Genomic DNA, 26624 nt, shown 5'->3' on the forward strand with positions numbered 1-26624 from the left:
ATTCATAATAAATGTTATTGTATAAGTTCTGACTTTAATTTCTGACATTAAGGGTGTGTTTTGTTTTTATAATTTTTTTACTCATATTAGTCTCTGCACTAATTTTTTGAACAAAGTTATTTTATACATTTAAAAATTATTATTCAGAAAGAAACATTATAGACTTGCTAATTAAGTTACTGAAATATCCCCCCCGTAAGCTTCACAGTTTATTTTATTCCATTGCTATTTCATCAGAAAAAATTAAAACTGAAAACTTTCAATGCTTTTGATGATTTGTATGAGGAGGGGAAGTTCCTGTTTAATGACTGAGAATGTGTTACTATAACAAAATTTACTAATTTCTAGTTTTTCATTCAGATTTCAAGAGATCTAGTCAAGGCATGAGAACTAAGAAGGAAAAAAACTATGAGAAAGCTATGAGAATTGATTAGTAGGGGCTAAACTTAATTTCTTTATTTTAGGAATCAAAAAATTGTATCCTGTATTCAGTCATTAGCTCTATTAAAATCCTTTTGGTATAGATTATGTTAGGAAAATAGGTAAAATTTGTTTATTATTTATATACATTTAGTTAAAATATTATTGAGCATTTAAAAAATCTGTAAGAGTAGTTTAGAAAAACCCAAATAATGTAATTATTATTTTTATTTTTGCCTAAGTATATTTTGTGCCCAGAAGGCCAAAAAATCCAAGACACTATTTCAAAACAGCCAGGAGAATATTACTTTATAAAATTGCTAACTTTATAAAATTGTGCATCAGTATTAAATGCTCAAGGAGCATCATTTATACATCCTATATTCAAGTATTCAGATACTGGATAGATAGATAGATAGATAGATAGATAGAGAGATAGAAGCATAGATGAATAGAAAGAATGATAGGACAAATGTAGCAAAATGTTAAAATTGGTGAATTTGGGTATTGGAGGGTGGGACATATTGTATTTCTCTATGTTGGGTTTGTATTTATTTTGTAATTCTGTAGGTTTAATAGTATTTCTAAATAAAAAGCTAAGAAAGGTAATAGAAATAGAAGATAACTGTGTTTTCTCTGATTAACTGAAACACTGTCTATAATTTTCTTTTCTTGCAGTATTTTTATCTGACTTTGCTTTTAGGGTGATTTTGGCCTCAGAGAATGAATTAGGAAGTGTTCCCTCCTCATTTTTTGGGAAGAGTTTGCATAGGATTGGCTTTAAATCTTCTTGGAATTTTTGGTAAAGTTTCCCTGTGAAGCTATCTGGTCCTGGACTTTAGTTCGTTGGGAAGTTTTTGATTACTGATTGAAACTCCTTACTTGTTATTGGTCTGTTGAGATCTTCTATTTCTCTTGAATTTTAGGTACTTTGCATTATTCTGGGAATTTGTCCATTTCATCTAGGTTTTCTCACTTGTTGGCATATAGTTGTTCATCTTATCCTATTATTGATTCTTTTTATTTATTGTTTATTTATTTTTATGTGTTCTAGTTAAATTTATCTCTTTATCAGTATATGGTGACTTCTTTGTCCCTCATGACAATTTTTAAATAAAGTCTATTCTATCTGATAATAATATAGCTACCCCAGCTCTCTTTTGTTTACTATTATTTTTCGCATTCTTTTCATTTTCAGCCTCCTTGTGTCTAAATTTAAAGTTAGTCTCTTACAAATAGCATATAGTTGGGTCAGGCTTTTTAAATTCATTCTGCCAATGTCTGCCTTTTGTCTGGAGAGATTAATCCATTTACGTTTAAAGTAACTATTGATAATGCAGGGCTTTCTTCCATTTTGCTGTTTGATCTTTGTCAGTCTTATACCTTTTTGTCCTTAATTCTTCCTTTAATATTTATTTAATTTTCCTATTTATAAGGATTTTGTAGTGTATTGTCCCTTCTCAATTATATATATGTAAAATTAATTTTAAAAAAATTTTAAATGCAATTTTTTTGAGATATAGTCACATACCATATAATAGCCAAAGTATACAATCCATGGCTCACAGTATCATTGTTTAGTTGTGCATTCATTACCACATTTTCATTACTCCAAAGTAAAGAAATAAACGAACACTAAAACCATCCCATATACCTTACCCCCTCTATTTGTTTTATATATTTTTGTCATTATTTTATTATTCATCTTCCCATACATTGGGTAAAGGGAGTGTCAGTCACCATGTTTTCACTATCACATGTCACACAATAAAATTATATAGTTATACAATTATTATCAAGAATCAAGTCTTCTGGATTACCATTCAACAGATTCAGGTATTCCTTCTAGCTAATACACTAGAACCTAAAAAGTAATATCTAAGAATAACCTCCAGATTGACCTCTTGTCTCTATTTGAAATCTCTCAACCACTGAAGCTTTATTTTTTTTCATTTCTTTTCCCCTTCTTGGTCAAGACTGCATTCTCAATCCCACAATGCCAGGGCCAGTCTCATCCCTGGGAGTCCTGTCCCTTGTTGCCAGAGAGACTTACAACCCTGGGAGTCATGCCCCACATAGAGGGGAGGGTAGTGAGTTAATTTTCAGAGTTGGCTGAGATAAAGAGGCCACAGCTGAGCAACAAAAGAGTTTCTCTGGGAGTGACTCTTAGGCACAATTATTAGTAGGCTTAGCTTCTCTTTTGCAGAAATTAGTTTCATAAGGGCAAATCCCAAAATCGGGGACTTGACTTATTAAATTGGGATTCCTTAGTGCTTGCAGGAATACCAGGAATTCCCCAGGTGAGGAAATTTAAGTTCTATATATATATATAATTTTTTTTTGTCCAGATATTTTCTTTGTGGTTATCATTGGGCTTAAATTTAATTTCCTAAACCTAAAGCAACCACCTTTCATTTGATACCAAATTAACTTTAATAACATAGACAAACACTGTTCCTATACCTACCCCTCCATCTCCCCATCTCTTTGTTGTACTTGTTACAAATGATGTCTTTATACATTGTATACACAAAACCATAGATTTATCAGTCCTTTTTATGCATTCATCTTTTAGAGCCTGTAAGAAATAAAGAGTGGATTTACATACCAGAAATTCAATATAATAGTACTAGTGTTTGTAATTACCCATATGGTTATTTGTATTGGAGTTCTTTACTTCTTTATGCCACTTTGATCCAGTGTCCTCTCCTTTCTGTCTGAAGAACCCTCTTTAGTATTGCTTTTGGTCAGGTGTAATGTAACACACTCCCTTAGCTTTTATCTGGGATTGTCTTAATTTCTCTCTCATTTTTTGAAAGACAGTTTTGCTGGATATAAGACTCTTGGTTGGCAGCTGTTTTCTTTCAGCACTTTATTTCAACCATGGTTTCTGTTGAGAAATTGGCATGTAGTCTTTTTTTGGGACTCCCTTGTACAGAACACATTGCTTCTCTTTCAGCTTTCAGAACTCTTTCCTTGTCCTTCACTTTCAACAATTTGACTGCTGTGTGTCTGGGCATGATTCTCTTTGAATTTATTCAGTTCAGATTTCATTGTGTTTCTTGAATGTGTTTATTCATGTCTTTTGTTAAATTCTGGAATTTTTCTGCCCTTATTTCTCTGAATGTTCCTTCTGCCCCTTTCTCTCTTTCTCCTCCTTCTGGGACTCCCATAATCCATATATTGGTATGCTTGATGGCGTCCCACAGGTCTCTTCGACTCTGCTCACTGTTTTCATACTTTTTTCTTTCTTCTCCTCAGCCTGAATCATTTCAATTTTCTTATCTTTGAGTTCCTTGATTCTTTCTTCTGGTCACTTCAATCTATTGTTGCAGCCCTCTAGGGAATTTTTTATTTCTGATATTGTTGTCTTCAACTCCAGTGTTTCTGTTTGGTCCCTTTTAAAAATTTTGTTGAAATTCTCATATGTTCATTCACTGTTTTCCTGGTATCTGTTAGTTCTTTCTCCATTTTTTCCTTTATTTCTTTGAGCATATTGATAATTTTTTTAAGGCTAGTCTTCTTTCTTTATGTTTTCTGAAACTTTATCTCATTCCTTCTGATGAGCCATCTTTTCTAGTTTCTTTGTTTGTCATGTAATCTTTTGTTGCACACTGTATATTAACTAACTCTGTGATTTAGTTCCTAGGTTTTCCATTCCTTAAATTTATATCTAGCTAGTGATAGGACAGAGATTTTCTTGAGTGCCAGGAGCTAACAATACAAACAAACTAATGCAAAAAAAAAAAAAAATCTGTGCATAGACTTTATGACTTGGCTCTGCACTGGCTGTTGCTCTCCTTCAGAATTCAGTCCTCCTATCAAGATGATCAGACTGAGGTAAAAGTGAATTGCAGATTCCTGTCCATTTTTTCTGAGCAGATGTCTTTTCTTCAGCTTGTGCTTACTTGTGTCCTTAAGAATTCCCTTGTTTATTTGATTTGCTCACCCCCCTTCTGGGTGTCCTATTGTATGTTTTAAAGCCAGTAATCCTTCTCCCAAGGCTGCTTTGACCTAATTGTTTCTTATACTGTTTTGGTCATCTGCAAACATCTTCTGGCTGCTCATTACATTCCAGGAAGGTGAACCAGAGGAGTTTCTTGGTTCAGTCTTTCCTGCTGCCATTTGATAGATTGGCACCAACCTAGAGGTACCCAAATATGCAAATAGGGGTTACTCTGCTCCCTCTTGAACAGAGCAAGGGACCCACAGTGGAACTGGAGGCTGGCTTTACAGTGTGCTGGGAATGTGTGCTCTACAGTTGAGGGAGGGGCCAACAAGTGTGCCAGGAGCTTTTCCTACCACTTTCTTTTTTTTTTTTTTTTTAATTAAATTCAGTTTTATTGAAATACATTCACACACCATACAATCATCCATGATATACAATCCACTGTCCACAGTATGATAACATAGTTATGCGTTCATCACCACAGTCTATCTCTGAACATTTTCCTTACATCAGAAAGAACCAGAACAAGAATAAAAAATAAAAGTGAAAAAAAACACCCAAATCATCCCCCCATCCCACCCCATTTGTCCTTTAGTTTTTATCCCCATTCCTCCACTCATCCATACACTAGATAAAGGGGGTGTGATCCACAAGGTCTTCACAATCACACTGTCACCCCTTGTAATCTACATTATTATATAATTGTCTTCAGGAGTCCAGACTGCTGGGTTGAAGTTTACTTCTAGCTATTCCAATACATTAAAGCCTAAGAGGTGTTATCTATATAGTGCATAAGAATGTCCACCAGAGTGACCTCTCGACTCCATTTGGAATCTCTCAGCCGCTGAAACTATTTCGTCTCATTTTGCATCCCCCTTTTGGTCAAGAAGATACTCTCAGTCCCACGATGCCGGGTCCACATTCATCCCCGGGAGTCATACTCTGCATTGCCAGGGAGATTTACACCCCTGGGAGTTGGGTCCCACGTAGGGGGGAGGGCAGCGAGTTCACCTGTCGAGATGGCTCAGTTAGAGAGAGAGAGGGCCACATCTGAGCAACAAAGAGGTACTCAGGGGGAGACTCTTAGGCACCATTACATACAACTTTAGACTTTCCTTTGTGGTAATAAGCTTCATAAGGGCAAGTCCCATGCTTGAGGGCTCAGCACATCAAACTGCCAGTCCCAATGTTTGTGACAACATCCTACCACTTTTAAAGTTGTTTGTTTGTTTGTTTGTTTGTTTTTTGATTCAGCACTTGTTCAGTTACCTCAAACCTTTGACTGTTTTCTGAAGTTTTGAGGAATATGGCTCTGCCAATTTTTGTTAGTTGTTCAAAGATTCTCTGGGGGTCAGCACTTTGGAGCTTCCTACACTGCCGTCTTGATCTACTGGAAGTCAGAGCATCTTCATGTAAGCCCTTTGCATTCTTCAGGGGCAGATCTCTCATGCCCCTCCTCATTTTGATCCTGATTTTCTATTTCTTTTTCACTCCTCTGTTTTTATGTATTTTTTTTTATGCCATTTCAAATTCATGGTGCAAAGAAGTAGAGTAAATAATTCCAATAAATAGAAATTTTAAAGGTATTTTGCATAATATAAAATCCAGGATAATGGAAAAAAAGATTTTTTTTTTTTTTAATTTTAGATACTTCAAGGTATCTACCTCAGATATATAATTCAGTACTATGTAGTGTTAATTACTTTCCGTTTTCTCCTACTGGGGAGCTTTAAATGTAGTTTGACTCTCTTTTCCTGCTTACTGTCATTACACTAGCCACTGGAATACTTCAGGGAAGTAATCATATGTCGCCATCATGTTCCCTGCTGGTATCTCTCTTTTTTTTCATTTTTGAAAAGCAAGGTGTTTTTAAGATGTAAAATGCTCTGATACCCTTAAACTCTGTCACAACATGCAACTTAAATAAATGAGTGTATAGGCCAGTAGGTAGAATGCTGTGATCACAGACCTGCAGAGATTTTTAGATGTTATTAAATAAAAACTTGAAGAGTTTGTTTTCTTACATTAAGTTCTTTTGAAAATTAAACTCCATATTTATCAATGACTGAGAAAGAATTCTTTCTTCCTTCTCATTCCCTTCCTTTCTCAGTGACCAAACTGGTGCTCAATGTCAAGCTGTAGAATAGGCATTCTTTACAATAATGAACTGAAGTTCTCCATATGAATAGTGATAGCCATTTCAATAGCTATTGCTTTTTTTCCTAGGCTCTTGTTTAGCGGAGCAGTGGAGTATAAGCGGTGGCTTACTGGTAAATACGTGAAAACCAGGTCTCCCAAGTGAAAAGATGTGATTTATAACATTTGCCAATTTCTATGGTGTAAATATTTGCAGTGTGGCTGAATTTAAGCCACAAATGTGACATCACTGAACACAGAGTTGGAAGGAGATGCTCACAATAGGCTCTTGGCTTCAGCATACCACTGGCTAAGGAATTATGACCTGTGCTATATAATATTCTGCTTCCTTCATTTGAAATCACACTTCCCCTGGCTTATGTTTCATTTGACAACTGGCATATATTTTCTATCCTTGACCACTTCCACCTATGGTAGTCTCTTATTTATTTCTTTATCTTCTGCTGAAATAGCACCCAGGCTACTAATGACTATAGATGTCTTAACATGCTCACTAGAGGCAAATCTTTCTTTGGTGTCATTTAAAATTATTTTACTTGTATGTAACATTATGTTTAGCTGTATGTTAAGCATCACAACCATAAAGCTTAAATAAAGAAGGAATTTATTTTTTCTCACATTAGAAAAATGTCTGAAGGTAGGCAGTTTAAGGATGATGCAGCTGCTCAATTAAGTCAACAGAGAACTGGGCTCCTTACTGCCCTGCTACCCATATTGTGTGGCTTTCAAACAAATGGTTAAAAGATGGCTTTTGAGTTTTTAGGCATCAGGACCACATTCCACTCAAGAAAGAGGAAGGGCAAAGTAGAAAGGTGTATGGCATCTGGGTCTATCTTTTCTTTAGGAATAGATAGCTTTTGTACCAGCTGCAGCTAGTAAACTTCTATTTAAATTGTACTGGCTTGAACTATTGCACATTACTCCAACTAGCTGCAAGAGAATTTGGAAACTAAATATTTTAGACTAGGCACATTGTTGCTATGCATTAAATTAAATTCTACTAGTAAGAAAGAGGAGAGAAAAGATATTCAGTAGGCAACTAGTCATCTGCCACAACCTCTTTTGCCTTTGTTCCTTATTCAACCCATGAACTTTATAAAGCTGTTGTTCCTTACTGGTATCTCATCAATTTTAGGTTTATGCAAAGTTTTATTTTAAACCCTAATCATGAAGTCCTGTATGCACTAGGGTTGCTTTAATTTAACACCATTCTAGACCTAAGTATTCTGGTGTTTTGATAGGTAAGTGTTCTGGTTTGCTAATGCTGTTGGAATGTGAAATATCAGAGATGGATTGGCTTTTATAAAGGGGGTTTATTTGGTTATAAAGTTACAGTCTTAAGGCATAAAGAGTCCATGGTAAGGCATCAACACAGGGTACCTTCCCTAAGGATGGCCGATGGCATCAGAAAACCTCTGTTAGCTGGGGAAGGCACATGGCTGGCATCTGCTTGCTCCCAGGTTGTGTTTCAAAATGGTGTTCTCCAAAATGTCAGTCAGCGTCCAACGGCCATCTTCAAAATGCATCTCTCAGCTGCAGCTAGCATTGAGCTCCTTCTGTCTGAGCTTTTATAGGGCTCCAGTGAACAAATCAAGGCCCATGCCGAATGGGTGGGGCCACACCTCCATGGAAATTATCTAATCAGAGTCATCACCTTCAGTTGCGTGGGTCACATCTCCATGGAAACAACCTAATCAGAAGGCTCCAATTTAATTAACACTAACATATCTGCCCCCCACAAGATTGCATTAAAGAATATGGCTTTTTCTGGGGGACATAATATATGCAAACCAGCACTGTAGGTTACCCTCCTTTCTCACTTCTGTTTCCTTCTGTGTGGAAGGACCTGCTCTAGAGTGACATTCTTGGCCTCTCTCTATTCCCCTTCCTGCTCTTGTCCTTGGGATGAAGAAGTAAGCATGAATAAAACTTTCTCTTTCCCTCCCCTGTCTCTCGTGAGCAAGCTGTTCACAAAGAGAACGTATACTCTCCTGTTCTTGCCATAAGTTTTACAGGGACAGGTTGTAAAATAAGGAGTCTTGTATTAGTGTTGTCTGTGTTTGGTTATGTATGACTGTGTGATTCTGAGGCTTAATACCAGGAAACTCACTTTTACATAGATATTAACCACATTCTCTAATTTCAGTTTTATCAATAATAGTCATAATATTTCATGTATCATCTACCTCTTTTGTCCAGTTTTGAATTAGTTTAGAAATGGGGGTGGGGTTAATTTAATGTAAACCACTTATGAAATCAGATTGTTGCTGTTGCTTCAGACATTTTGTGTGTGATTTGTTTTTATCTCTTTTTAGCCTTGATCAGGACATGAAATTTAGTCTTAAACATGCAATCTTTTGATTTTTGACCTCCGAAAATGTACTAGGGAGAACTTTCAAATCATCCATTTTCATTTCAAAAAGAGTACCATGTTTTCAATATTATCAGACCACACAAAACACTTGTTGAAATATAACAGCCTTCTTTTTGCAAAGCTCAGCTACACCAGTATTTTTTATCACATTCTGTCTCATCTTAATAGGGCCTACCACTATTAAACGTCCTTCCTTTTTTTTTTGACTGACTCCAGCACATCACTGATGAAGAAAATTTGTAGAGGAGTGTGGAAGAATAAGCTAGTATGAAGCTAATGGAAGTTTATGGAAGGAAGAATTACTTCAGGGAAAGAGCAGAATTGTTAAATGATGTTTTATGGAAGTTTTGCTCTTTGGGGTGCAATGCTGTATTTCTCACTTCCTTAGAAATTGTTCCTTAAAATTGCCATCATCTTTCAATGTTTTTGTAATGCTACAGATGTGGGTTTGGGGGTGATATTCTGAGACCTCAAACGAGTGAAAACAATAGCATCCCAAGATATAATTATAAATTATTTTTAGCCACTTTTGAAGACACTCTGCTAAGACAGTCCACTTTATAGTATTTTACTGTTCTTAGAGAATTAAGCAATTTCAGGAGTATTTCTTTTCCAAAGACTACATTGCTTATGTAGTAGTGAGGCTGATTGAAGCATAATTTGCAGCAATGCAATACTGATATGTATAGTTAAGGAACAATCCACAGATCATGCTGGCATGCAGATGTTAAATACTGTTTTCTCCATTTGAGAAAGAACATTCTGCTCACTGAAGGAAAAATTGGGTTTCTTTAATTGCTCTAATTGAGTCAGATCTGAATGTGCAGATGATGTAGAAATAATTTGTGTCAGTTTCTTCAACTTTGTATTGAGATATGTAACATGTTATGGGTGTATTTATTCACACGTTAACATATAGGTGATACATAGGGAAATTCTAGTAACACAAATATTAGTTAATGAAAGTTCCACATTTAAATAGGGTATATATGTTTACAGTACTGTATTGATTAGGTTATCATGAATTCTTTTCCAATAAAAATCTTAAAATCTTATTTAGCAAGTGCTTTCTTTGTATCTGTCACTCTCTAAAGTTTGATTAAATTGTATTTTCATGCATTGTAGTCATTTTAGTTGTAGGCTAATTGACAGAGCTGTAGCTTTATTTTTCAGTCTTTCTATTCTGTGATCTGTCCTCTCCCTATCTCAAGCAATGCAGTTTTCATCACATCTCTGAAAAAGTCACTTCTGAAATCACTCTTAAACAACAAAATGGCACAAAAGTATTCAGTTGCTGGGAAAGTGAAAGAGGTTGACATTCATGATACTCAGGCATTGAAGGCACATCTTTTGCTAGTCCATTAAAGAGTATTATTTTGGGTAATTTATGAGTTTATTTCTCAAGGTAATATACAAATATGGAAAACAAGTAGTAGGTGAGTTTTGGCTAATTGTACTAAGGTAATATTGTAGATACAGTGTGTACTTGAGGTAAATGAAATTTAATTTTACCATAGTTGTAAAAAAAAGCCTTGCTTATATAACTTTATTTATTTATTTAGCAAATATATACTGAGTATCTATTACATGCCAGACATTTGATTTAAAGTGAACAAAATAGCGATCATGGCCCGAACCCTTTTATCTCAAAGAAACAGATAGTAAACACGACAGAAAAAAATATATAATTAGAAGATTTTAAGTTTATGAAAAAGATTTTTTTTTTAAGTAGAGGCAGCCCAAGGGATTGGGATTGGGAGTGCAGGTAGTGAAGGAGCAAGTTGAAGGATTGAATAGGATGGTCAGGGTAGGCCTCCATGAGAAACTAAGATTTGAAGGAGGAGTTGAAGGTGAGTAGTTATCTCCACTGATATTTGGTGATACAGCATTCTGGGCAGAGGGAGCTGTGAGGGCAGAGGTGCTAAGGTAAGAGCCTGCAGAGGAGCCAGCTTGGCTGGATCTGAGTGGGCAAAGGACCACCAGCAGCAGAGGAAGCCAAATGAGTAATAGGTACCAGATCCCCAGCCCAATCCTGAGCAAAATGGGGACTTAGTGCAGGGTTTTGAGCACATTAGTGACATAAACTGATTACATACTGACTCCTGTGTGGAGACTCAACTACAGGTGGTTAGAATAAAATTGGGGAGACCAAATAGGAAGTTTTTGTAGTAATTCACAAGAGGAATGATGGTGACTTTACCAGGTCATTGCCAGTGGAGAAAGTGAGAAGTGTTTGGATTCTGAGTATATCTTAATTGGCTAGATAAGTTTGTTTCCTTTTAGAGGAAGAGAATTCTCTTCTCTGAATAATCACAATTTTAAGTCCTAACCAAAATCCGTAAGTTGCAAATAAAAAAAGTTTGAAAGAATGGAATAGGTGCATTAAACCAATAATTGGAGTTCAAAAAGGAACTGCAATACTGAACGAATATAAAGGTGCCAGGATAGAATGGGATAAAGCACCTCTTTGTGGGGGCTTTCACTGACGATCAAAGAAGGTGGTTTTCGCTAACTTCTTTTTTCTCTTCTATTTCTCCTACTTTGTTCATTGTATTTCTTGTACTGCTTTCGATAAATCTTTCTTTATTCTTGGATTGTTTCTGAGCCTGCCACAGACTCAGAGCACTTTAAAAGAATGGAAATAAAATCACTACAGGTTTAAATTATCTTCAGGTGTAGTGTGATTCACAATCTTCATGTCTACTTTTGGAAGAGACGGTGAGGGAAGAGGAACGGCATTTGGGACTGTCAAATTCTTTTGTGTACCATTTTCTAGACATTTGAATGCACAGAGCTTCATTTTTAAATATAAGTTGATAATATTGTCGTGAATAAAATAATAATTAATTTATATTGTTATTTGACTCATAGAACCTTTTCATTATTTTGTACTTCCTCAGTCAAGCAGTACTAAAATTATAATTTTCTCATGAAATGTTTTCATAACCCCCAATTTGGTCCTATAAATTTGAATACATGTAACTATTTATCCAGGGAATGAAAAAATATAAAAATAATTTTAAAAAGGGGAAAATAGTTTTAAAAGGAGAGTGAAAATACTGCAGGGAGAGAGGGGATGAAATTGAAAACCTGGAATGTTCAGTAGAGAGTAAAGGGAAAGTGGTAATTAGAGATGATACACATAAAAGTCTAGGGTGGATGAATAAGAAGAGCTAGAAACAAGGATAATGGTAGAGGACAGGATTGGTAACAGTGTGCATTACAGATTGGGAAATATTGATGAGAACTCACTGAGGTCATGAAAATGAATGGAAGGAAAATTAAAGGGGAAGGTTTGTTATTAAAGCATCAATTGTAATGTTTCCAAAATTTTGTGAACATATTAGCTTAAAAGTAAAATATAATCTTTGGAAATATTTTCAGTTTGATATGAATTGTGGGTCTAAATTTTGTATTTTATTATTGGTTAACATTCTTATGAAAATGAATCATGTTGAATTTATATTGCATTTCTCTGTGAAGAATCTGCATGCCTTTGTTAGCAATCTCAGAAGGTAAAAAAGTATTTTCTCTGATCCCCCTTTCCCTACAACTACACTTAATGCTAGAAAAGAAGTCTATAGATGAATGCTGCACAAATGGTTGAGTGCTGCTACCACATATTTCCTAGATCCTCATTTAAACCTGAAATTGGGGAGACAAATAAATACACAGTATTTTTGCAACTCTCCCCAATCTTTAAATACTTGCCTTTTTTTTCAGTTTTGTATAAGTTTATTTGGAATCACTTAAATATAATTCCCAGAGGTGTAATATTAACATCTAGTTAACTGGCTTTTGGCAGAAAGTCATTTGTGATATTATCCTCTTTTCTATGCATTATATTTTTGAATGACTGAAAGGAGGCATTGGGAAGTTAAATGATAAAGCAATCAAAGTTTGATTTAAACTTGATATCTTGCCAACAAGTTAGGTCATGGAGCACATTATTTCTTATTAAATTTCTACAGAAACTTCTGCTTCCTGTCCCATTGCACCTTTGGGAAAGCAGACTCTTTTTTGTAAGGATTAAGAAACTTGTTATTGAATAATTGAGAAGAAGTTGCAGAATAGGCCTATTAAACTGTCACCCATTTTATCATTATACATTGTATGGTGAAAGCTGAGCAGTAGATTTAACAATAACTCATATAATAAATTCTGTTATTTTAAAATGACTGTAATTAGTTTAGGAGAACATGGTTATAAATTTCTGAATCTGTCAGTTTTAAGTGTCATCCCCAGAAATGCCTTGGAATGTAGGTTGCATTTGTGTTCAGTACTGTGAGGCACTAATCAGTTAAATACCATAATCCTCCTCACAGAGTAAATTCTTACTTGACCTGGAGCTATATACAGTCACATAGGAACAGCATTAATGAATAACTTTTCCCATAGCAGACTCATCACTAGAGGATTTTATGACTCCATCCTTGAATGAGTGTTGTTTTATGCATAACTTATTAGTAATTGAGGTTTGAAATAAATTGATTGTAAGCAAGTAGAGATTTTCAAGTCATCTGATTAATGCTGCCTCCTATGATTTTGCTAGAGCTAGAAGGATTAAATGGAAGCACTGCCTGGCACAGTGTTGATGTATTTTTGTCAACATGATGCTTCATGCTCGACAGATGTACATTAATTGAGCAAAAGGTAAAACAATAAAAATGAATTAAATATTACTTGTTACATGTAAAAATTATCTTTTTTGTTTTTGATTATAAAAATTGTTTCATTTGTTACAAGCTTTTTGTAGGAGTTGTAGAAATGGAACTCTTATTTCATATTTTACAGGATTGTTCACTTCTTTTAAATCCTTAATTTAATGTGTTTTAACAGCTTCAATTTTTAGAATTTGATTGTAATATTGTATTTAAACTATGTTTAGCTTGTGTAATTGTATTAATGAAATAGTATTTTAATTTACTTGGCAATATCCATGATTTATAAGGCTTTTTAAAAGATGGAGGTAGTTTTTACAGATTATTGAGCTTAAAACATCATTTATACTCTTTTTACTTAGAAAATGACAACCTTTTAATGATTTCTACTAAGAAAGATTATGAGTAAGAGATTTTCATATAGGTAATGTTTAAGAGTAATATTATATTGGAAGTCACAGAAATTAGTAATTCTCAAATTCTTCATCCTACTTTCAGCATCATTATGATTCTTAAAAATTGCTTGTATCTTTGGTTGAGTTAAAAGTATGAATTAAAAGCTTAAGTTTTCATATAATCTCTCACTGTCTTTATAAATGTTTTCAAATGTTCATTAGATTGTATTTTCAGAGAATTGATGACTATTTTACAGTATATATGGCCTGCACTGCAGGTGGTATAATAACACAAACCCCATAAGATGGTAGAGGTTGTAAATATTCATATGGAAATCAGAGTAAAAATATGATGAAATAATATATAGTGTATAAGTTGAGACTGCATCTTTGGGAAATTGGGAAAAGTGCTTTTAATTGGGAAAGAAGCTTTTTTATTTGGAGGTTTTCCATCAGTCAGTATGATTTTTGGACATGAAATTTCAAAGAGATTAATTGGTAGAGTTTATTGCTCAAGTTATGGTCTCATCAGAATAACATAAATAATGGAATATCAAGTATGAATAGTTCAGCTAGAATATTTAGAAATAGATTGAATAGTTAATCCATATGACAAAATGAATAGCAGAGAATAGATATACTACTGATTAAGATAAATTTAGGATATTTAAATTTTCATTTTCAATGAAGTGGTTCCAGTTAAGCACCACTATAATAAGATGGAAGAGAAAATAACTGTAACAACCTAGGTTTCAATAAAGAGAAGTAAGATGAATAGATATTAGGTAACTATAAAGTGAACATAAATATGTACTGACATTGTTATATCAGAAACGGGGATGATATAATACATAAGAGTAAAAAATTAAAGCAGTATACAATATCATGAATACATTTTATTCTAAAAAAAGACGTAATTTCGGATTCTGCCTCTTAATTTCTCAAGGTTTTTGAAGGATTAAATGAAATATAACATCCTAGATGAATTTTTTGATCCCCACAAATTATAACTTATAGGTTATATACTGTTAAATGCTTTATAGTGCTTTGGAGAGGTGTACAAATTGCTATATTCTTTTACCTATTAAATGCTTTCCACCTGATAACAACAAATGCTAGGCTTGCTTACAAAGGCCAGTGGCAAAGGTAGAGATTAGTGATAGAATAATTCAATTTTCATGGATTTTATTCAGTTATTGAATAGAATATAGTGCATGAGAAATATAACAGTTTTAATTTAAAGGAGAATATATATGTGAAAAAATGATATAATTAGTAAAAAATATTTTGACAAAATATTTTAATATTTTGGAGTAATTGACAGATTTTTCATTGTTTGGTAAGAATACATTATTATTATTAGAATAAAGTCTTAAATTCCTTCTAGCATAACCTTACTATACTATAAGATACTGTACCTTAAAATGTATTTTTAAAAACCAAACTCCATGTTAGAGGACAAATACAATAGGCTTCTCCATTTCAAAAATCATGGCCACTGTTTTATATTTTTTACTTAAATTTAGTGCAAATCAGCATCTATAGTATGATTCACATGCTTCAGGCAAATTTCATAATCTCTAGAACGAAGTGATTATTTAGTATTAAATTCAATTTTCCTAAGGTATGATTTTTAAAAAGCACTTAGGTAGCTTGCTAGAGTCTAATTATTAATGGTCCTAGAGACTTTAAAAACTTCAGATAACCCCTACTATAGCTACATTATAGTCTTTCTTTTTGTACTGAATTCTATAATAGGAAATAAATACATTCATTTATCAATCAAATCTATATAATCCCTACATTAGAAAGACTCACTTTATTCACTTTATTTATACCTTGTGTACTTTCAAATATCTTATTAATTCTTCAGGGTAGTAATGAAGTGTTCCCCACTGCCTTTTTTTTTTTTTTTAAGTAACTTCTAAACTGTAATACCCAGTGTGATGTTAAATATATTCTGGAAATCTTAGTTTACAAAGAGGTTTTGTTCCAAAAATTTAGTTGTAAAGTGGTTGATATTTAAAATGTGTTTTCCCAAAGAAGTCATTTTATAAACAATAGTTGGATTCTGAAGTCCAACAACAGAAGTCAAATTAACATATAATAGAGCTAAATAACACTGATAATAAAAGTAGCTTCCTTCCACTTAAGATGCTATTACTGCCCTGGGAGCAGAAGGGAAAAGAAAAAAAGAACTTGACTGGTTTAGCAAGTCATGAAACTTAATATTCTAAAGGGGACTATAGACATTCCTGGATAGAAGTGGTTAATACCACATAGGGAAGTAGGATAGTGGAGTGGAAGGCCACTGTTATGTTGAACTGCCTCCCAAATATCCTATTTTCCCCTTAACATTTCCTGAAATTTTTCATTTCACTTTCTTATATGACCTTAAGTTCCACATTTTAGAGATTAATGTGTATTAACAAACATATTCTTGAGGCATCCAAGTATTTTTGAGAGTGTTCCAAAACTAGTGCCCATTCACTCTGATTTAATTGGCTTGGTTTAATGGAGAACTGGAATTTTCATTAGGACAGAAGGAATATAGATAGGGAACAATGTATTCTTTTGGAAGGAAGGGTTCTGTGAAAAAGGTTTGTGGGCTGATTTTTAGTGGGTTCTAGAAATAAACTACCTTGGAAAATCCTTGGTTTAATAAAACTACGATTAAGAATTTAAGAGATTTGTATTATATAAAAACAGTGTTGAGTAAAAAATAATGAAAATAATAGCAACTTAATGAGGATACTCATAAGATTTCCAGTGAAGTTCTATATTTTATATAATTTGGGCTTTACTTGGTGTAAATATTTTTTTTAGGTCTTAGCTCACATATACCTTTTCAGAAAGAACTTTATTGAAAGTAATCCCCTCAGTCACTTTTTATCACTACCTTGTTTCAATTTTTTTCATAGTATTTATCACTATCTGAAATCACTATCTGAATTAAGATATAATTTGTTATATGCTTACTGTCTTTTTCTTCTACTAGAAAGTAGGCTTCTGAAGAGCAAGGATCTTATCTGTCTTTTTCTCTGTTGTATTATGAGCACATAGAATTATTTCTGGCACATAGAAAGGCCTAAATAAATATTTCTTGAGTTAATGAATAAATGCTGGAGCTCAAAAGGCATATTAGACACTGTCCATTCTGGTGCAAAATTTGAAGCCTAGTAGAGGGTACAGAACACAAATTAAGCATTTGTAAACAAGATGAGCAGTATTATGTTAAGGGACATGAAAGAACTGGATGATGGATTGGTCTTAATGATGTATGGTAATGGGTGTAATATTGCTTTCATTTAACAAGTCACATATTACTTCTTGTTTTATGTCTTCTATATGTATATATATAATGTCTTATTAAGCACAAATTGAAATTTTAGGGAAATTAGAAATAAATCATAAGCCAATCCTTAATGAAATTAATATCTCTTTTCTTATGTACCATATAAATCTGAAAAACCCTGGACTCTTACTCTTGGAACAGCACTAATTTTTTGTTTCTAAATTAGATTTATAAATAGTTTATATTTCTGGAGACAAATATATTAATTAACTAAGATTGGAAAAAATTACTATTTATCTTTAACACACTGAAATATATTTGAACTCAAACATAAATTCTGCCTCTAATGAGGGTAAATGGTTAGTCTGAGAAGGAACTGATTTAATTACTTGATTATTTCTAGAGAAAGAGAAATTCTCATGATCTCAGTCAGTATTTTTTACTAATTAAGGTAGATATAGGTAGCCAATTAATGAGATGTATGTTGAAAATTACCACTAGTTGTCAGCAAATTACATTTTAACAGGAGTATGCTTATATTTTGCTATAAGTCAAGGCATATTGATTTGATGAAGTTGTAGTATCAATATTATAAGATCACAGTCTCTAAGAAATGGAAGGGGGCTTTGAAAAGCATTTTGCTTCTTAAGATCAAAGATCATGTTTTATTTTTGTATTCCTATCCTATTATAGGGTGGGGCATGTAGTTCTTATCCCAGCAAATGTTTATTAAAATAATGGATAATTGTATTATTCTATGCCTCTCCCCCTAAAGCACAGACTCCCAAAGAGGAAATGACTTATATAGGTTCAAATAACTGGTTAATAGCAAAAATTGAACTAAGAAACCTAGATCTTTGTGAAGTCTAGAGTTCTTTCATGGGACACTGCTACCATGCTAGAGTATTTATTTCTTTAGTCATATGTCTAAAAATAACAAAAGTAAAATGAATGATGCATAACATGAACACAAAGAATATTGTGTGAGTTAATACTAAAATATTTATTTTTAGTCTCTGCTTTGATTGTAAATTTTAAACTGTTGGAGTCTATGATTTTGTGTAAATAAACCCAAAAGGTTTTTGTATTATCTTAAATTTTTTACATAGCTTTAATGTAGAAAAAATCATATCCACTTGTTCAGTCATAAAACATTTAGGGGAACATACCAGTTTGTTAATTTACTACAGTATTTTCCTCTTATGGTTGCAGTTTACAGTCTTACCATGGATATGTGCTTGCGTGAGATTTGGAAGGTGGAAGAGATACAGAAGCCATTATTGTCAAGCAGCAGTTGTAGGCAGGCAAACGGGCAGATGTGAAAATCTTAGTGGCTCTTGGGCAAGCTCCTATTATTTAACCACTCTGATTCTGTAGGCAACTGAGATAATTGGTGGTGACTTCCAAAGGACTCAAGATTCACAGCAGCTTCAAAATGACGGTTTTGAGAGCCCCTGTTGTGGTTCTGCAGGCTGAGATCTGTAGTGTTGACTTACCTGGTCTTCATTTCCCTCGCCATTTCAGCAGTTGTATAGCTTCTGATTCCTGTATTAAACTCCTTCATACCTGGAAATCCTTGAGTGACTTCTCTTTTTGTTAATAAATGCTGTTTGATACATTGGTAGACTGTATTCCAGACATGGTGGAAAATGAGTTCATTGACACAGAGGAGACTAGATGAGAATGATGATGTTACCGGACCAGGTCCTTTCACCATATCCTAGCTCTGCTCCTGCTTTTGGACAACAAATGTATTGTCTAAGAAATTCACAACTGAGCTGTCTGACTTTGGTCATTTTTAACTTCAGCTGATGCTAGTTTCTCATTATCTCCTATTCATGCCTTGGAAAAATCCACATAGCAGTTTTTCTAATCTTTTTGGACACCTTAAGGATTCCAGTCCCATTTCTTCCCATGGTTGTTGGCTGACATTATCAGAGTACATGCCAGAGAAGAGGGCAGTGTGACCATTTTGTTGACAAAGACAATTATGTATGATTGCAAAGTCTACCAGGTTGTCCCAGTGTTAGAGGAGCAGGTTGAGAATTTAAGAAGCAGTGTTTTTCTTTGAGACTAAGGAAATAGGATGTTGAGACCGAATGGACAATTATCAGTGAGCTGGCCTTAATCCTAATTAAGACAGAATTCTGATGTCTACAGTGGTTGTGATGAACAAATCACTTCATAATCTGGAAAATGAAAAACACGTGAAAAATATTCAATTATTTTAAATTTTGGTATTTATTAAATTGCTTGTCTCAAGTAAAAGCAGTGAAGAAGGGTTGGAGATATAATGATGAAACAATGATTTACACGAACCAATAATGGGAATGATTTAGTCAGATAGTGAATGAAAAATGAATAACTTTAGGAGCCAGGACTTGGTTTTAGTCAGGAAGTATTCAGCTCTTGAGCCAGGTCATTTGGTTTTGTTACATTTTCAAGTAACTTTCATAGCAACGTGTCAGAAATAGAGAGACAGGAAGGAAGAGTTATTCTACTGAATAACAGTTGGGGCTTAGAGTAGTAAGCCAAGCAAGGAAGTTACAGGATAAATGACATATTAAAACAGCAGCAGAATATGATGATTAATTGCAAAACATAAGTGTGTTCCGTATATGGTGTGTCAAGTGTTTAATAACTCCTATAAAAGTACTTTTTAAATTAACTAAATACAATGAGTATTATTAAAACTTTTTGTATGGAATGTATTTAAAATGAAATAAGAAACAAAAGAACTATTTGCTATTTGGATTTATCCATCAGCCTGCCAGTGAATCAATAAATGTAAAATTGTTCATGTGGCTCTTCTCAGCTCTGTTTTCCTTTGGTTACATAGGAAAAGAAGTCCATCAGTGTCCAGAGATCAGAATAGAAGATACGACCAGAGGGAAGAAAGGGAGGAATATTCACAGTATGCTTCTTCTGATAGTGCAATGCCTAGATCTCCATCAGATTATGCTGATAGGCGATCTCAACCTGAGCCTCAGTTTTATGAAGACTCCGATCACGTAAGTTATAGGGATTCCAACAGGAGAAGTCACAGGCGTTCCAAAGAGTATATTTTAGGTGATGAGGACGTGGAGAGCAGAGATGATTATGAAAGACAAAGGAGAGAGGAGGAGTACCAGGCCCGCTACCGAAGTGATCCGAATTTGGCCCGTTATCCAGTAAAGCCTCAGCCTTATGAAGAACAAATGCGTATTCAAGCCGAAGTGTCCCGAGCACGGCATGAGCGAAGACATAGTGATGTTTCTTTGGCAAATGCCGAACTAGAGGAATCCAGGATTTCTGTGCTAAGGATGGAACGACCGTCTCGGCAAAGATCTATATCTGAACGTAGAACTGCCATGGAGAATCAGCGATCTTATTCAGTGGAAAGAACTCGAGAGGCTCAGGGTCCAAGTTCCTATGCACAAAGGACCACAGACCATAGTCCTCCTGCCCCCCGAAGGAGCCCAATACCGGTTGATAGACCAGACTTGAGGCGTACTGACTCCTTAAGAAAACAACACCACTTAGATCCGAGCTCTGCTGTAAGGAAAACAAAACGCGAAAAAATGGAAACAATGTTAAGGAATGATTCTCTCAGTTCAGACCAGTCAGAGTCGGTGAGACCTCCACCACCAAAGCCTCATAAATCAAAGAAAGGAGGTAAAATGCGCCAGCTTTCGTTAAGCAGTTCAGAGGAAGAATTGGCTTCCACTCCCGAATATACAAGTTGTGATGATGTTGAGATTGAAAGTGAGAGTGTAAGTGAAAAAGGTAAGCGCTATTCTAATTACACGTTGCTGTCGTAATTGATAAAAGGTGTTTTTTGTTTTGTTTTGTTTTGTTTTTGTATCTTTTATTTCTTAATAAACATCTAATAGTTAGGAATCACAACTTTTATTTTAAAAGTCTCTTAGTGGTTGGTCTTGGTCATGTGAAGAGCATTTCAAGTTATAAAAAGTATTTTCTGTTGTTTATTTTATATATTAAAAATGTCTATTGATTCTTTAAACTGATTTTTTGCTTTGTTTCTGAAATTTTTGTTGCCTCGTTTGATGACATGTTTTGAAGATATCTATTAACTTTCATTTTAAAAATAACGTTTTTTTGCATCTCCTTTTAAAAGTAATATGTTCACTAGAGAACTTTTGAAAAAATGCCTAAAACTATAAAGGATGAAATGCAAGTTATCCAAAATCCTTTCCCCCAGATCTAATCATAGTTAACTTTTTCTTGTATTTTCTTCCTTTTTTTCTTATGCATGTATATTTTACATATTTATAAAATTGGTATTATACTAAAAATTGTTTTGTATCCTGATTTTTTTCAATTGATTTGTCATTCACTTTTTTCCATGCAATTAGATGTTCTTTAAAAATATCTTTTAAATGGCTGCACTAATATTTTATCATAAGGATATACTACAAACTATTTAAATATTCCTTTATTTAGAAGAATTACAGTTGCTCCCAATTTCTAGTACAAATAATATCATAAAGGTTATCATTATACATAATTTTTGCCTACATCTCATTATTTCACATATGCATATTGATACTTTGGACCCTTTTAAGCTTTTTAATACAAATTAACAAATTACTTTCCAGAAAGGTTATAACACTGTACTCCTGCCAGATGTACTTGAGGTTTTGGTCTCAGTGCACCAAATTTTTGCTGGTTGAATAGGCCACAAAAAATGCTATCTCTTTGCCATTTTAATTTTAATTTGATTGTGAAGTTGAATGTTTTATATGTTTATGGACCATTTGATTTCTTCTTCTATGAATTATCTGTTCATTCCTTTTATTCTCTCTGTCTTTATTCCTTTTGGATTTTAGTGTTTCTCTTATTGCCTTATAAGAGCTTTTTATATAAATAGGATTTTATTTGATTTAACTGTTGTTTGTTGCATGTGTATTTTCCTTTTTAATGTTTATAGACTACCTTTTTTTGGTCACTTGCTAATATTGAATTTAATATGGCTAAATCTTTGTACCTTTGGTAATTTTTCCATTATTTTCATCCCTAGAAACTCTTTAGTCATCCCCAAATCAATTATATATTTACCTGTATATTTTCTTATGTTTTTATTATTTATTTTTTAATGTTAATTCTTTAATCTATCTGGAATTTATTATGGTGTATGCCAAAATGCAACAGATAGGTGAGTATCTAACACAAACCCTTTCCCACCCACCCCCCAACAGTTTTCTGACATTTGGTGAATAATACATTTCTTATTCATAAGAATCAACAGGAATCAATAGGAGAAATCAGAAAGGTGAATAGATATGAAATATATTAATATAGAATCATTTTATACTATACCAAAATTAATTTGTTAATAAACATAAATGAAAAGTAACTCCCAACTGAACTAAAAACCAGAAAATATAATTTAAGAATAACTAACAAGAAATGAAGGGCCTTTAGAAAGAAAGATATAAAAATATACTGAGTCATATAAAAGGAAGATATGAGTAGAAGTTCCTTTAATGTTCCTAATTGGGAAGACTAAAGATGTTAGTTCTTTCCAAATAGTTTCTAGGGGTAAATAACTTTCAAGTCATAATCCCAATGAACTCTTGGAACATCTATTTCTAAAGATAATCTGGAAGAAAAAAAACAAGTAGGAATACCTAAGAATAATGTGGGAGAACTCAATATGATCAGATATTGATAAAAGGGCAATAATTGAAAGTATGATATTGATAGAAAATTTGACAGGCAGATCAATGGAATTCTTACATAATGAATTAAAATTGATAAATATATATATTAAAGCAACAGAAACCAATGGGGAGGAGATAGATCACTCAACAGATTAATTTTGTAAAGTGCATATGCATTTAAAAACCAAGCTAGAGCCTCATTTCACACTAATTGCATTATGAATTCTAAGGAAATTATGTTCATTAAAAATATAATTATCTTTAAAGAGGGACTATATATCTTAATCAGTTTAATCATGGAGTATATAGAAATTTATTTTCCATTACTTGCAGTATTTCCTTAAGTATATTTATTAATCTTTAGTTTGGTCATTTTTCACATTTGTCCAAGTGTATCATAATACTAAATTATTAGAAAAATATAGTTTTGTTATCTTAGGTGGTTTGGCTTAGAGTCTATCTGGTAGGTTGTTCTATTACGTTTTGCTAAAGTAATGCCTTTACTTTTACCACATAAAGATGTAAAACAGAACAAAACAAGACCAGAAATGCATCAATGCAATGCTTGTAAGGTGTTTATATGTGGTATCCTTCTAAGAGTTTATATTTTGTTTCAGGATTTTGAGATGCCAAACTTGTAAAAATTTCACATAAATAAAAAGCTATGTATAAATTAAATTAAAATTTTATTTTCTTACCTATATAATACTGTTCTGCAAAACTGGAATATTTGTCAAATATAGAAAGAAACTACATGTCATTTACATCTCTATCATCTGCTAACACATGTCATTTGCATCTCTATCATCTGCTAATTGAACTCCTAGTAGACACTCGTGGAATGTGTCCTCTTTCTCATCTATCTGATAATTTCTTTCCCAGAGTATTGTTTCTGCTAACTTGTGTTTCCTATGGACACTCACACTTTAATTCAGCTTTGGAGGAAGAAATATAAATTAAATAATCTTTTCCTGTTTGATATTCCCCCTAATGTAAAATTTAGTGAGGTGAAATTGTAACTTTTGAGAGAATGGGGTAGTATGGGAAAGAGATTGAGTTGTATGTCATATCTTGACTTTTCATCATTTGAGTAGTATTTTTAAAAGCTTTTTGTTGTGATAATTTTTAATATACAACTCAAAATTTCCCCTTTTAACCACTTTCAAGTGTGCAATTCAGTGGTATTACCTAATAATTAAAAAGGTTGCAATAGTTTCATTTAAACACACTTTTCCAGTATAGTTATATGTTGATACAACATTCTTGTGAGAATCAATCAATTTCCAAAATCATCCTTCCTTTGCTTTATTACCTTTAGGCTAAACAACTTCAAAGGATGTGTTTGGCAACTTAGAAAACTTTACTGGCCGTTTTCATTCTTGTGCACAATGTTTCAAAAATATGGAAAGAAAATTTGGAACAAGTAACATAATTTAAAGTGTTAATCAAAACTGTATAGATAGCACCAGGCAACATTATTATTGCAAAAGGATTCTTTCCAGGCCTTCTATGTTAAATTGTAGCTTCTACATACCAGAATCTTTTCTGCTTTTTAAGCAATAGAATTTATTGGCAATCCACAACAAGCTTATGGTTCCTTACTTTTTTTTTTTTTCCCCCTCTCTCTCTTTTGTCCTTTTGGTCAGTCTGTTTTTTCTTATCTTTAGCTTCATTGGTGCCTTGGTGTCTTTGGTTTTTCTTTTATTCATTTGTCACTTTGGATCTATTTCGTTATTTTAAACATACAGAATTTCACCCAAATTTGTTATAGATGTCATTTTACCCACTCTATTCTGATAAGTAATGCAGATAATTACAATCCATGAATGACTGGGCCATTATTTGTGTTTCGGAGTCAAAGAGGAACTCACTTCCTGGCTGTGTGACAATTTTGTCTTACCTATTTAACCACTTTAGATCTATTTCCTTATCTATAAATCTGTAAATCAGAGTAAGAGTGTCTTCATTGGTTCATATTTGTAGGTATCAAACGAAACTATATATAGTGTAATAGTGTATACACACATTTTGAGATTGCTTATTTAATAATTGATGAAAGTCAAGACTTCTACAAGATAGTTTTAAAGAGTTTTGAATGAAAGTATGTTTTGGTCACATAGATTGTGGTCATTAGAACTGATTGCACATTTTTTTGGATGTACTCTTGCATTGAACTAGGGTTGTATTTCCGGATAAGAATCTATTTTCTAACTTGTTGAAATATATTTTTGAGATATAATTAAATGTTTCACTAAATACTAAATATCTATTTACTCTTTTGTCTATCAAATACTTTTTGAGTGCCTATTATGTGCAAGGTGTTGAATGGACTCAGTGGAAAATGTAGATGAATAAAACATTCTCTCTACCCTCAAGAAATTGAGAGTCTGATATTGAACTAAGGATACTGTAGGACTTCAGAGGAGAGAGGCACTGATTGTATCCACTGATTTCCTGTGCTCTACATGTCTATATATTTAAAAAGCACTACTGGCCTTCTAATATATCTTTCCTTGTTAGATGATCTAGGGCAGGGTTCCTCAGTACTGTTGACATTCAGGACTGGTAATTTGTGTGTGTGGGGGGGGGGGGGTCGGTCTTATGCATTGTGAGATAGTTAGCAGCATCTTATGCATTGTGAGATAGTTAGCATCTCTCTAAATGCCAGTAACTACCCTCCCCCTCATCCCACCCTGTAATTTTGTGACAACCAAAAACATCACTAGACATTGCCAAATATCCCTTGTGGGGTAAAGTCCTCCATCTCTACCCTCCAATCCACAGTCCCACACTCACTTTCCCCCCTCCTATTCCAGAGCTGATTGAAAGGTGGTGGCCAGCATTAAATTTTTTTTTAAAAGAGTAGAATGGAATATATCAGAGTAGAGTGCACAAAGTAAGCGTAATTTTGTTTGTAAAACATTTTTTTAGTTGTGTGTGTGTGCATGTGTGTACTCTGTAAGCCCACAATGTAACATGTATATCTTACTGTGAATCACGGCTAAAAATGTTTAAAGAATTTCTGGACCTTTCTCAGGTCAGGAGGTGAGGGAAGCAGGGAACACTAGCATCAACTGGGGCACAAAATTCTAATTTAAGGAAGTGGCTAATTGATGCATTGTATACTCTATTCATTTCCTTATTAGATATATTTTAATCTTAATATTATAATGCAACGTATTTGTTTTCTCGTTTTTATTACATAATCATGTTATCAACCATTTGGCCACTATACACAAAATATCCAGTTTGAACTTTTTTAAGCACGAAGATCAATCGTGGAGAGTTTTGTTAGGTCCTGTATTCCAGGACCTAACCTGTTATGTAGAGACAGATCTTACCTGGTATTACAGGTCTCATTTGTTTACTGGTAAAATCTTGAGTAGAAATTTGGCTGCTGAATATAAAAATACATGTGTATGCCAGTCTTCTAAGCTATAAGTTGTGAAATGTTGATTGAATTATTAGACTGTTGAGAGTAGCACAACACACTGTTTCCTTTTAATTATTTCTAGGGGGAGAGTGAATGGATGTGACAAGAGATTGGGGGCAATTTGATTAATACATCCAGCATAGGAAGAAGGGAAGATAAACCACAAACCTTTCAGAATGAAACATGACTCCTAAGGTGTTAAAGAGAAACCCTAACTATAAACTTTATATGTGTCTGGGTTTAGGTGTCAGTTTCAATAATGAAATTTATTGCCTTG

The 26624-nt window shown here is 33.6% G+C and overlaps 1 protein-coding gene across 49 annotated transcripts in view; it reads left to right on the top strand.

Moving 5' to 3' along the window:
* RIMS2 (regulating synaptic membrane exocytosis 2) overlaps positions 1–26624 on the top strand; it is a 731813-nt gene that overhangs the window by 336851 nt on the left and 368338 nt on the right. For all 49 annotated transcript variants that reach the window (XM_037802482.1, XM_037802459.1, XM_037802461.1 and 46 more), the window contains one exon: positions 20091–21016. In XM_037802482.1, coding sequence (XP_037658410.1) covers positions 20091–21016 — 926 coding nt within the window. The remainder of the gene's footprint in view (positions 1–20090; positions 21017–26624) is intronic.

Source organism: Choloepus didactylus, chromosome 14 (assembly GCF_015220235.1).
Source record: "Choloepus didactylus isolate mChoDid1 chromosome 14, mChoDid1.pri, whole genome shotgun sequence".
NCBI classification, from domain to species: Eukaryota; Metazoa; Chordata; class Mammalia; order Pilosa; family Megalonychidae; genus Choloepus; species Choloepus didactylus.